The 12,820-nt window shown below is 39.3% G+C and overlaps 1 protein-coding gene across 1 annotated transcript in view; it reads left to right on the top strand.

Moving 5' to 3' along the window:
• ADAMTSL3 (ADAMTS like 3) overlaps positions 1 to 12,820 on the top strand; it is a 308,922-nt gene that overhangs the window by 224,038 nt on the left and 72,064 nt on the right. Inside the window, 3 exon segments of the mRNA XM_038420609.2 lie at positions 1,962 to 2,166; positions 3,590 to 3,737; positions 6,307 to 6,391. Of these exon segments, the coding sequence (XP_038276537.1) occupies positions 1,962 to 2,166; positions 3,590 to 3,737; positions 6,307 to 6,391 (438 nt within the window).

Raw genomic sequence — 12,820 nt, forward strand, 5'->3', positions numbered from 1 at the left:
TTTGCAATCCTGTGGCATTCACCCCCATTTTCTCATTCAAATGAGGAAGTTATGAGAAAGTCACAATGCACACTGCAGGCTCTTGAAAGAGTTCTCTTGCGGCTGGAGCTGTAAACGTCCTTCTGAAATGTTTCTACAGATGGAGATCTTTGAAATAAACAGAAAAATTTCCCAGGATAAAAATTTTCTTTTAAGGCTTTTGGAATGCCTCCATATATCTCAGACTTGTTGGACTGTTGAGGATCCCTTGACAGTTGCGGGTTCTGGAAAGTGTCTCCTTGACTGCCTGCCCACGACACTTCCCCTCCTCCCCCCAGTAGCCCTGGACCTCACTCCATCTTGAAAATGCTCAAGGGAATATGGGAACTGGAGTGTGTTCGAAACTGATGAGATAAAGAAAAACAACTATAAAATTTTATGCTATAAACACTTCTAAGAGTAGTATTACATCTAGTACAGTCAACCTTACACATATGAATCAATGAGCTGCTAACTCATTGAACAGCTAATTGTTCTTTAGTTCCTGATATTTTCAAAGAAAATGAGTTGATTTTAACACTGGCCATTTGTTTAGGTAAAATAGTGAAAAGTATAACTGTGACATTTTAAATGCCTTTTTCTCTGGTAATGTGAAACGAATATTTAGTCAGTCAGCTATATGTTGTCTGCTTTTGAGCATATATTCTATGTTTAAAGTTCAAAGGAGGTTTTTGTATGTTTAAAATTGACTCTGTGGTATAGTGTTTGAACCTGATTGATATGTTTCTTGTGGACAGTTTAATGAATTATTTAAAATAGGAAGTATTCTTGAGTTACCTTCTGTATCGTAGGGAGTAGGTAGTACTTACTGAAGTCTGCCTTTGATTTATAGGCTTCTGCTCCATCTACTCTGATATTATGACTTCCTTTACAAAACCTATGTTACTCTTGATGAATTGATTTAGGTGGGATATTTCTGTATTGGCTGAGTCTCATCATAAATGATGTCATTTTTTTTCACAGTTCTTTTCTGAGCCACTGCAATTGTAATATTTAAAGATTTTAGACTGGCTATAGTAAAGTCTTCTTACTCACTTCCTGCCTTGATTTGCCAAAGCTAAGATGTGACGAGCTTTAAAGACCAGGCGCAGGACCCAACTATTTCCCCAGGTTTCTTTGGGGGGCAGGTGGATGGGGCAATGAGGGATTGAGTAGGGCTATGTGAGAACCAAAGTAGGAGCCCAGGATAGAGGCCTTGTAGTTTGTAATTGTCAATGATACACTTATGTCAGGAAGATCCTTGAGTATGTCTTCAGTATTTATTTACTGTCTTTTGTGAAAGAGTAGATGCCTAAATGTGTGGTTTGTGCTTAGAGTATGAGATAAAGCCACTGAAAATGTATAACTTTACCGTCTTCCCCACTTCTGACGTCACAGCAAGTTTGATCTTCAGTATGTTTATCTCTGGGGCTGTAAGCTTTTCAGAGCAGGGGCTTTTATTTTTATACAGCCTCAAGCACATTGTTGGTGCTAACCAAATAATAATGATGAAAAATTACATGTAGCCATGTAAAGTAGTAGCCTAAGTGTGGATCACACTTCATTATGTTGATTCATTCTAAACATTATTCAAATAATCAAATACATTGTATTTCTGCTTTAACTCCTCAAAATGTATACAAGAGAATCAGGTTATTCCAAACACTTCAGGAAATTTACCTGGGCATTTTAGCCCATTTATTTGTGTATTCATTTTGGCACATAGCAGAAAGAAAGCCTGAAACAAAGGCACAATATGTTTCTGATTCTATATACATTTTTGTTCAAATGTCAGAAAATAAACCTGATTCTGTTTCCTTTTGAAGTCAGTGGCAAAATTTCCGTTCACATCGGTGGAAATAAGATTGGGTTCAATATTTTGCTATGCTTTATAGATGGCATTATTTTTAATGTATTTGGGGTTTGGTTGTTTTTTCCCCTAGCTGGGAACATAATCCTTGGACTGCATGTTCTGTTTCCTGTGGAGGTGGAATTCAGAGGAGGAGCTTTGTTTGTGTAGAGGAGACCATACATGGAGAGATACTGCAAGTAGAAGAATGGAAATGCATGTATGCCCCCAAGCCCAAGGTCATGCAAACCTGTAATCTGTTTGATTGTCCTAAGTGGGTAGCTATGGAATGGTCTCAGGTAAACTGAAAAATTATTTATACCTAATTTTGAAAGGCAGCCTCTAATTGTGTGCAGTGATATAATTGCAGGCAAAAATAATGGCAGGCACATTTTGTGGCACTTAGCAGTAGATATTTGTCTACCTGATTTAGCCTACAATTGATGATGTAAGATATCTCTGTGGAATAAAATGCATGCAGGTTTTTGTACCTGCAGAACTGTGCTTGCAACTTTATGTGGAGGCAAAATTATAGCCACAAAATCAGAGTGAGAAGCTCTTTAAAAATCAGGACTTTTGTCTCCAACTTCTTGATAGATGTAATCAGGGGTGAAAGTAACTTAAGGGACTTACTGGGATACAGGGAGGTCAGAGTCCTGAGCAAGGTGGGGGGGCAGCTCAACCAGAAGGGGTGGGGCTGGGGCCGGGGCCAGGGGCTCCTGGCCACCGCCACCATGCTGGGGCTCTGGTCATGATTTAAAGGACTGGGGGCTCCAGCTGCGGTAGCGGCAGCTGGGAGCCCTCGGGCCTTTAAATCACCGCCGGAGCCCCATGATAGCAGCGGCAGCGGCCAGGAGCCCCAGGGCTTTGGTGGCGATTTAAAGGTTCAGGGGCTCTGGCCGCTGCTGGGAGCTCTGGGCCCTTTTAAATTGCCAGGCCCTGGGGAAGCTGCTCCCTGCCGGTAGGGTCAACTGTGTACCAGCTCTTACTGGTACACCATACCACACTGTACTAGCTTACTTTCACCTCTGGATGTAATCCTCCACTGCAGATAATTTGCCAAGAATATGGCTGTTTGGGAATTGAGAGAGATCTATATAGATGATTTTCCTAGCACTCTTCTTACCTTTCATTACAGTAACAGGAATACAGAGCCAACATATCTTGGTTCTGCTTATCTGACATGGACAGATAACACTTCTATGTTTCCTAAGTTCATCCAAATAAGATCACTGAAATACAGTTGGAGAAACATTCTGATGTTTTTTCTTACCCAACGTAAATCAAAAACCACTAAAAATGTTGTGAGAGAGCTTATTCTCAGTAGATTCACGGTTCCATTATAGACTGTAGCTGTTCAGATAAGCTTTGCAGAACCCAGGAAGACATCCCCCACCCCACCCCCACCCCCACAAACACATCTTTAGAGGTTTGTCAATTACTAGCCATCACTAATATACTTTAGTCACTTGGCAATGCAAGGTTATATTTAAATAATGTTCATCTGAAATCTGATGGAACAGCTATTATAGTTTTCACTTAAAGTTTTCAATTAAGTCCTGATGCCACACCCACTGAAGTCAATGGAAAGACTCCACTTTACTTCAGTGGGCTTTGGGTAAGGACTTAAAGCTTCCAAATTCATATTTATGAATGACATTATTTTTAAAAAATATTTTTAAAAGAATCTGTGGAGTAAGATTATTGTATTGTCTCCCTTAGTGCACGGTGACCTGTGGCCGAGGCTTACGTTACCGAGTGGTATTGTGTATTGACCACCGTGGCCAGCATGTCGGGGGCTGTAATCCACAACTTAAGCTACACATAAAAGAAGAGTGCATTGTGCCAATACCATGTTGCAAACCAAAAGGTAACTGGAACTTTGTCTGCGTGTGTTATTGTTTTGCATTTTTGTTAACAGAAGTAAAGGGTCCGTGGTCACCTCTCCCAGAAGTACCAGAAGCTCAAATTTGCCAGGACTTGTTCCAGGGTTGGTAAAAGGAAGTGCTGTTGCCATTGGTGGTAAGAAAGGTATATGTGTGATATTTTTTGCTGATAACATGATATCATGTAATGAAAACAACAAGCTCTCTAAATTAAAATACATAACTTAAGTTAAATAGGGGAAAAGTGGGAGCAATACATTAGGTGCCAGGGGATTGCTCAATAACATTTTCAATGGGAAGAGTAATATGTTCGTAGAGCTTATGGTACATATAACCATGGCCCTTGTTCCTCTATATCGACAGCTAGAACTACAGAATTCTGCATGCAACATGGAAAAACCTTAAATAATGTCCATGCTGATTTCCCTCTCCTCTTCTTTTCCACCTTTTAATTTTTTTTAAATAATCTTTAATGCTTAATGACATGGATTAACAAATGTCCTTTAAAAATTAATTGAGGAATAAAAGGTAGATGAGATGATGTAGGGAAATAAGAGGAAACAAAGAGCAAGAGGTATGAAACGATATAAAAGTCACATTTCCTATTCCATTCTTATCTCATAAGTACAGTAGATCGGTAGGTAGATAACTAGGTAGGCTTCTCTGTCTCCTGTCTCAGTCCTGGTCCCTGAACCTGAGGCTTGGAAGGTCTTTTCAGTCTTTTCATATTTATTGGAAAAACTTGTTGGGAATATTCACAACTCAACAGTAAGCTTTATATAGTAAAATGAATAGCAAATGTAGTTAAGTGCTATTGAAACCCAATGACTTACCACAGATAAGATGGTAGAGCAAGATATTTTGAGGTTTTAAGGAAGCAAAAAACCATCAAGGGACAAATACAACAGAATTCTCTAAGCCTTGTAGTAAAAATGGTAACGAAAGTATTATGGAACTTCAGGGGACCTGCAAGGAGAAGAACTTGATATGAATGTGGTGTGCATCTGCACAGTCCAAAAGGAGTTTGAATAAAGTTCTTTGAAGTTTCATTCTTTTCAGTACATGGAGAATATATTGGAAGACTTCAGAGCTTAGACCAGTGTTTCTTAACCTTTTTGTGCTGGCGACTCCCTTTGGACTTTAAAAAAAAAAGGTTGTGACCCCCTGCTACCAGAAAAAATTGTGACCCCTTACCTTCAGCCCCATGGGATGCGGGACTCCAGCCTCCATCCCTTGGGCCACAGAACTTCAGCCCTACGCAGGGCTGAAACAAGTAAATTAGCTTTGTGTGGCCCCAGGAAATTGTCCTGCTTCCTACCCCCTTATGCCGGCACTGCTTGAAACACCCCTCCCTCCCCCCCAAAAAAAATAACTTAAGCCCGGTTGAGATACACTGGTTTAGGCAATCAAGAGAGAAAGTGTTTCACATCCAAGTCTCTAGTTTGAATCCAGTTAATCTGTATTATGATTGAAATTTGTTACCCTTTGACAATTCTTCTAACCATATACGGTGAGCTGGCATTGCCAATCTGTCACTTCAAAATTTGGGTGTCCACATCACAAAATAACATCGTTGCAATTGGCACTAACCAGCTGCACTTTTGGAAAACTCAGAAAAGAAGCCAAAGATTGAATGGACATGGAGATTGAATTACTGGTACCTTCTCACCCACAGAGGTATTCCTGCAGGTCAGGGTTTAGTAACAATGTCATAACAATGTGGTGGAAGTTGTATTACTGAATAAAAGATTTGCAGTGCTGCCTATCTGGTACATTTCTCAAATAGTAAATGAATATTACAAGGCAAATAAAATGTAAAAAGAAAACAGTTTACTTATCTGAATGATAAATTTTACCCTATAAAGAATTCTAAGATGTTTTATGCTCAAAATTGCAGATTTAGAAATATTGTTGCATTTTGTTTAGTTTTGTTGGAATAAGGAAAAGGCTAGGAATAGAAATTGTGGCAAGTCGTATTCAATTTGCCATAAATACTCATTTACTTCCTGTTTAAGTTCTACCTTTCCATAGTTAGAGTGACACTGAAGTGAGTAAATAATACAAAATTTGCATTTAAAATGCCAACAATTATTAATAAAACAAAGCAATGACAAACTTGTTCTTGCTGCAGCTTTCTCCCATCTTGATGTGAGACCTGCCAAGCAAAATGCTTGTACTTTTGCCCAGGTGCAGACAAATCACATGGAATATTATATAAACACTTAATGAATAGAGATTAAGGCAGTTGTCAGTCTCAAAAAGTAACAGCTAATACTTCAATAGTAATATGTGTCACTAGTATTAATTTCCAAAATCACAGTGTGGGATAACAGTAGAAGAAAAAGTTGTTTCAGTAGCAGAGATGGGCCTGTGGGCAGATTCAGTTCCAAACTTTTCTATAGTTCAGAAGAGGATTTTTGGATCTGGGCATTTGTTTTGGACCCATCTTTAATCAATGCACTCTGTAGACACTAATGTGCTGAAGTGAATAATGCAATATGTATTAAATGCTTCTGAATTTGATGGAATGAATTATGCTTTTTTCCCTACCAGAAAAAATTCCTATAGAAGCTAAACTACCCTGGTTCAAACAAGCACAAGAAATAGAAGAGACCAGAACAGCATCAGAAGAACCAATGTAAGTTCCCCTTTCTGGGTGGAAAAAATGTTGCTGATATATTGTACAAGTCAAGCTTGTTGTCATGCAGATAGATTTGGCATTTGACGCTCTGTGGGACTGGGCTACCTTGTGGGCTTTTATTCCTGGTTTTATATCTTGACTGCCTGGCTTTCAGAACAGCTGTCCTGAGTGGCATAGAATATATGGGCCAGATTGATGGCTCCTTATGCATCAATGGAGCAGTGCAAGGGGACCTTAATTTAGCCATGAAAGCTGTTGAGGATTTCCCCAGTGTGGGAGAATCCTCAACTGATGTAAAGCAAGTGTATGCTGCTTTAAGCTAACCATTCCCTCCCTCTCAGTAATGTAATCATTGTGTTGGAGATGGAGAGGAGCACATTGCTGGAGAAAGAAATACCCCTATGCCTCCACCCCCAAATATTACACACCATGCTCGTGAATTGAGGGGAGTTAATTATAATAATCTGAGCCATTCAGAAGATGTTGCTTGGGCCTCCCACCACTTTGGCCCTGGGGCTGAGAAATAGTTGTGTTCACAGCATGTGCATAACTGACATTCCCTTGAGTCCAGGTCTATTCACACCCCTTTAGTTTAATTCATATCTGTGATGCAATGAGCATTCATAGAATCATGTGTATGTAGAATAACTTGAGTGGTGCTTATCTCCTTCATATATTTTAATTAGAGCAGGTGTTTACATGGGTTTCCAAGGCATTCACTGTAACGTGTTGTGTCTGGGCCAAATTCTGCTCTTATTTATAATTATGTAAATCTGAAGTTACTCAGAGGAGCTCAAGATTTACACCACTGTACCTGAGAGCAAGAATATGGGCCACTGATATTTTATTTTTCTTCCGCTGCTTAGCTATCCTTTATTTTGGCTCATACATATTAACAGATGACATTAAGAGTAATAAAGCATTTGACACCCGCACTGCCTCACTAAGGAAACCTCCTGCCAAATAGGTGTTACTTGCACTATTATGTTAGCTGCCATTGGAAATTTTTCATTGACTGGCAGCTATGGCCAAGAGTTGACTATTTGTGAGTAGTTACCCTCCTCTCTAAATTGGTGGCCATGAATGCAAAGGCGATGTCTGAATGTGAACTGTGATTGTTGAGGACAGTAATGCTAGCTGAATGAGCGTCTTCATGTTGAGTGTCAGCATCTGGGAATGGACAGCTGTGAAACCGCCTCTAAAGAGGATTCAGCCTGAAAAAATAAAGAAATGCTTCTTTGGCCATGCAAAATCAGGTGTGGTGGTGTATGCTGGTGGGAAGCATGAACTAATGTACTCTCCAGGCCCTTAGGGTTCTCAGTGATATCCCTACAGAACAAGCAAAGCACAAACTAGTGGAACAGGTCATCCTAGCTTAGCAGTCTGAATGTCTTAAAATGACTGCGGAACTAGAAACTTTCTAATGGGTTTACTTTTATACAGCTACACCAGACACACACTTTAATATGGCTGAATTATTGTACTGATGCCTTTTCTCTCAGGTGTCCCACATTCTGAAAGACACTATGCATGTAATTAGGTTTTCAGTGCATACCCTGTCACATCTCCTCATTCTCCTGCCTTTGGTCCTCCCTTCTGAACAATCTTTATTCCCACCTTGGAGACCTAACTCCTGCTCACCTTTCACCCTGCCCCACTTTCAAGGATCTGACTTTACCATTGTCATAGCAAAAATGTCTGGACCTGGGTCCAAAAGGCCCCTTCAGCCACTCATCACTAGTGAGTCCGTGACACATCTTTTCTCTACTAATTTTCATGGTGCCCTCAGGTCTTCATACTCTGGGTACTCTGTGCTCCCTTGGGACCCAACTCTACTACCCCAGCCAGATCCCCCATTCACCTACATAAGTTGCTGCTGTCTTTTCCTATCACCACTAGGATGCTAGACCTGTTCTTTCCCCATTCTTCTGAAGAGGCTGGTAGGTAAGGGGAATTCAAACACCATTAAATTGATCTACAAATGAAGCTGACCTTGAACAAAAGTAGATGAACTAGAGCAGGTCACTTCCCAGCTAACCTCCTTATTTGAATGAAAGTACTGAAGGTAGTACTAGGTTGTAACAGTAGAATATGGATTAAAATTCATTACAGTCCTTGAGTCAGGCTACTGAGGCCTCCATTTTCCAGCAAAATGGAAGGATTCTGCCTTCATTCTCTCTCTCCGCTTGCCCTTCAGTTACATGAACAGTGCTTTGCAATCACAACAATTTGTCACACCACCTTTCTGAATCTTGTATTCTATCTGATCTGGCCTTTAACAGCTGGAATAAGCTTTTTTGGGGTCAGAGCATAGGCTCTAAAGGAAAACTGTAACACACAGTTGTTACTTCCCCCAGAGTGAACAGTAACAATAATTCCTTCCTGCTTGGAGTATGTTTAACTTTGCTTTTGTAGTTTATACGTGACACAATATGACAACTTCTAGCCCACCTCTGGCTAGCATAGGGTTTACAATTTCCTTGGTACGTTGCCACTTTTAACTTTATTTATTCTTTTGTCATCCGAACTAAAACCGCAACATGAAATCTCAGCTCCTAGTTCATCCTTTTATTACAGCTGTCTTTTGTGCCTTCAGGCAATATTTTAGTTGATAATGAATAAGGGAATAAATGCAGCTGTGTTTTCAAACCCCACAAACAGGGGATTTGCCAAACCAGGAAGACAAATACCTCTGCCGCTGTGGTCTACCACGGCTGGTGTCCTGAATTTACATAGAGGGTGACTGTTCAAAAGCCTTTTTTTATTATTATTAGGAAAATTTCAAAATGACTGCTTGTAAAGCAAGGCCAAGAAAAATGTAGGTTTGACCTTTTTAGTTTTTAGTTGTGGAATGTGATGACAGTTGATACCCATCATTATTTTAAATGTTCCTCCCTTGAGCCTTCTTAGTTACAGTAGGATTCGCAATGAGGCTTCAGCAAGATTTTACAACCTTTTCTTTTAATAATAAGTTAAAGAAATAGACACCTCTGCAGCCTTTTCTTTTAATGACTTAGAGAAATAGAGGATAAATTTAGAAGGCTTTCAAAACCTGGCATGTTTTCTCAGCAACATGAGAACATCAAAAATAATTGTTCACTGGGTCTGTATAGAATTGCGTTTACTAAAACTGAAATGCGGTGGGGTCCTTGAAGGTTCCTGTTCATTGCATTTAAAAAAATTCCCCCATTTGTGCCCTTTTTATTTTAAGTACATGTATTTCAGGCTTTCTTGCAGCCTCTCCACAGAAAGGTGGTCATATATTTTGCCCAATAAGTAACCACTCAACATGATAAAATCTGTGGCTCTGGATTTTAAAGAGGTAGTTCAGTGATGGGCAGGATTCCAATGTTTCAGAGGTTCTATTCAGATAAGCACGCATTTAGATGCTTCTGCAAACCTTATCCATTCTCCTTGGATCTGCAAAGTTGGACTGGAAATATCAAAAGAACAGCCTTTCTTGAAGGATTTTGGCATTTCTGGTCCCAACCCAAAAGTGCAGGCATGGGAAAACTTAATAATAATGAGAGAAGTTAAGTTTTCCAGATCTTCTGAAACACAGAAAGGGTTGAGTTTGAGCAAATGTTTGGGTTGACTGTTGCCTTATCTTTACCAATTTGCTCATCAATAGTTTAGATTACTGCTTTTTCCCAGACATCCCAACATGGCCCTACTGAACACCCACTTTCCTCCCCATTAGATCATGATTGGTGGGCCTGATCTCCACTGTGTTGCACCTTGTGTTTGGTCATTTACACGTGTGCAAAGTGTGCCAAATCATAATGATAGCATTTTACCCCCACTTTGCACAGATGTGAGTGATTGCACAAGGTGGCAAGACAGTGGAGAATCAGGCCTCCTGTGTCTTGCATAAATAGCTTTTTCAATTTGATTTGGTTGATTGTTTTTTTAAGCATTCATGCAAATCACTATGAACACATCTTAAAAACTGGAGCTTTTTCTATGAAATTCATTAAAGGCCTCAAAAACCCTTCAGAATCCTAAACATTCCATTATAAACTACCTGATGACTTGCAAGGGACAATAATTTGAGAGCTGCTTCGATGCTATGTAATCCTGATCTAAACTCAGTCTGGACCTGTTCCCATTGAAGTCAAAGGCAAAGTTGCCAATGACTACAATGGAGAAGTATCAGGCTCAGTATGTTGCCAATTGTATGCTGCATATGCCACACAATGAAAAATATACAGCCTCTGATGTTGGTGGATTATTCCTTTTTACTATCTCAGTCAAACACTAAAGGCAAAGGACCATAATTTCTGCTTCAGGCTGTGGATTTAGCTAATTAATACAAAACTGGCACCTGATCCAAATTCATGATTTAGACAGAGTACTGTCCTGTCTCCAGAGTTCTACTGCTCTGTAATGCTGCCCTAGTCTCTGTAGGCTTTTGCTTAATTTTAGCTATTTCAACTACAGCATGCCTTTGATGAGATCATCAACTTGAAAAGAATTGCTGTAATATGGGGTTGTTCTAATTAACCCTACATTCATGTGATTTGGTTTAGCAAATGACAAAGTAGAATTTCAAAACCCATGTTTTAATTTTTTTAATCTTGAACTTTGCTATGAAATCCCATGCACAAATATTCAACAGGAAACCCACTAGTAAAATTTAGGTCAGGTATAAGTCAAGGAATAATTGCTTAGAATTTTCTGAGTTTCTTTATAAATTCTATGTATGTATAATATTACCCAGATATGGTTCTTTTTATGGATAGAAGATGAGAATTTTGTCAAACATTATGCACGATTGCCCTGATCCAACAAAACACATAAGCACGCGTTTAACTCTAAGCATGTTACTATCACGCTGATTTCAAGGGACTACTAAAGTGCTTGAAGTTAACCACATGCTTATTGTTTTGGAGGATCAGGGCCATTTTTGACATAACTATCTAGACATTTTATGTGGCTCCCTTTGGACCTTAATCTAGCCTCTATTCAGGTTCTGAGGTAACTTTCTTTGTTAGCAGGTTTTCCCATTTCTGTGTACTTCAGGGTTTCTCACTCATAAGCAGCTGGCTGCTGTCAGAGACAAGTTGCTGGACTAGATGGACAACTGTTTTGTCCCAGTATGGGATTTCCTATGTTTCCTGTCACTGCAGTAAATGAGCACCTGTAATTTGTTTCTGGCAATACTCTTCCAATGTAGAAGGTTCTTTTAGTGCACTTCAAATGTTGTCAAATCTGTGACATGCTGAATACTCTCAGTTCTTGTTGACTTCAATAGGAGGTGAAGGTGCTCAGCACCTTTCTGGATGCACTCAGCATCCTGCAGGATCAGGTCAAAGTTTGGGATGGTTCCATTCAGATAAAGTTCAAAAAAAGCCAAATCTTGACAAATTTGGAAATCATTATTGGGCTAAACTTGTCGGGGAAGTTCAGCAGCAGCTCCTCAGGGGTGATCAGCTTCTTCCTAACCTGTATTAGCCAGTGCTCTTTAGAGGAGGGGAAAGATTTACTTTTCCCTCTTCTCCACAGCAGGTGCTCTTTGGAAAGTAGCCCAGAGGCCTAGTGGGAATATATCTATAGCATAACTACTGTGTCATCAGATGCTCTTGTGTCCTCATGCCTCTCTGCAGTGGCAGAAGGCGGTTGGCTTGACATAGTAGTCTGTCCACAAACTCTATTCTTCAAATTTAGCAACACTCTTATCTTGAGCTCAGAGTATCAACCACACTGTGTAGATGTGTCTCAGTCTTACATAACTGGATGCTTTTAAATTTAAAAAAAATTTCTCTGCAACAAAGCAATGGATTTTTTAATTGAAGAAAGGGGAGGAAAAGCTGTTGGAACAAATAGATGTCTAATTTGGATCCTAAAGAGGTGTCCTTTGCTGATATTTTAGGAGATAATAAAGAAATGTTTTTATTTCTTCTGTTTCCTGTACATCTGCTCCAGTTGGAAAATTAAAAAAACCCTATTTCTTTCACCAAAGTGTTTGAAACCTTAAGAATATGACCTATGCAATTATGTATTTAACTTATTGTCAAATTATCCACAAATCCACCCAAGATGATTTGTGGAATTCAGCCCTATTGTAATGGTCTAGTTTGAACATTAATATGTGACATAATAAAGGTCCTTGAAGTAATAGAAGATTACACATTTTTTAAAATATTACTTCTAGTCCATATATTAATGAGATGTGTACAATAAGAATTAATTATAGTTAATCAGGAACAAAAGACACACTGATGAAAGTGATAGTCCACTGAGCAAGTTAATCACTTTATCGAAGTTGGGCCTCCTACAAGATGAAATCTAAATAGCATCCTGTAATGTTCAGCATTGGAGGTGGCTACATTTCAAAAAGTACCTTTCACTAGGTCTATTAAATGTCATTACAATGATGTCCTGTGGTAGCCCTTCTGGGAAATGTGAATAGAGTGTAGATGTGCT

Source organism: Dermochelys coriacea, chromosome 10 (genome assembly GCF_009764565.3).
Source record: "Dermochelys coriacea isolate rDerCor1 chromosome 10, rDerCor1.pri.v4, whole genome shotgun sequence".
NCBI classification, from domain to species: Eukaryota; Metazoa; Chordata; order Testudines; family Dermochelyidae; genus Dermochelys; species Dermochelys coriacea.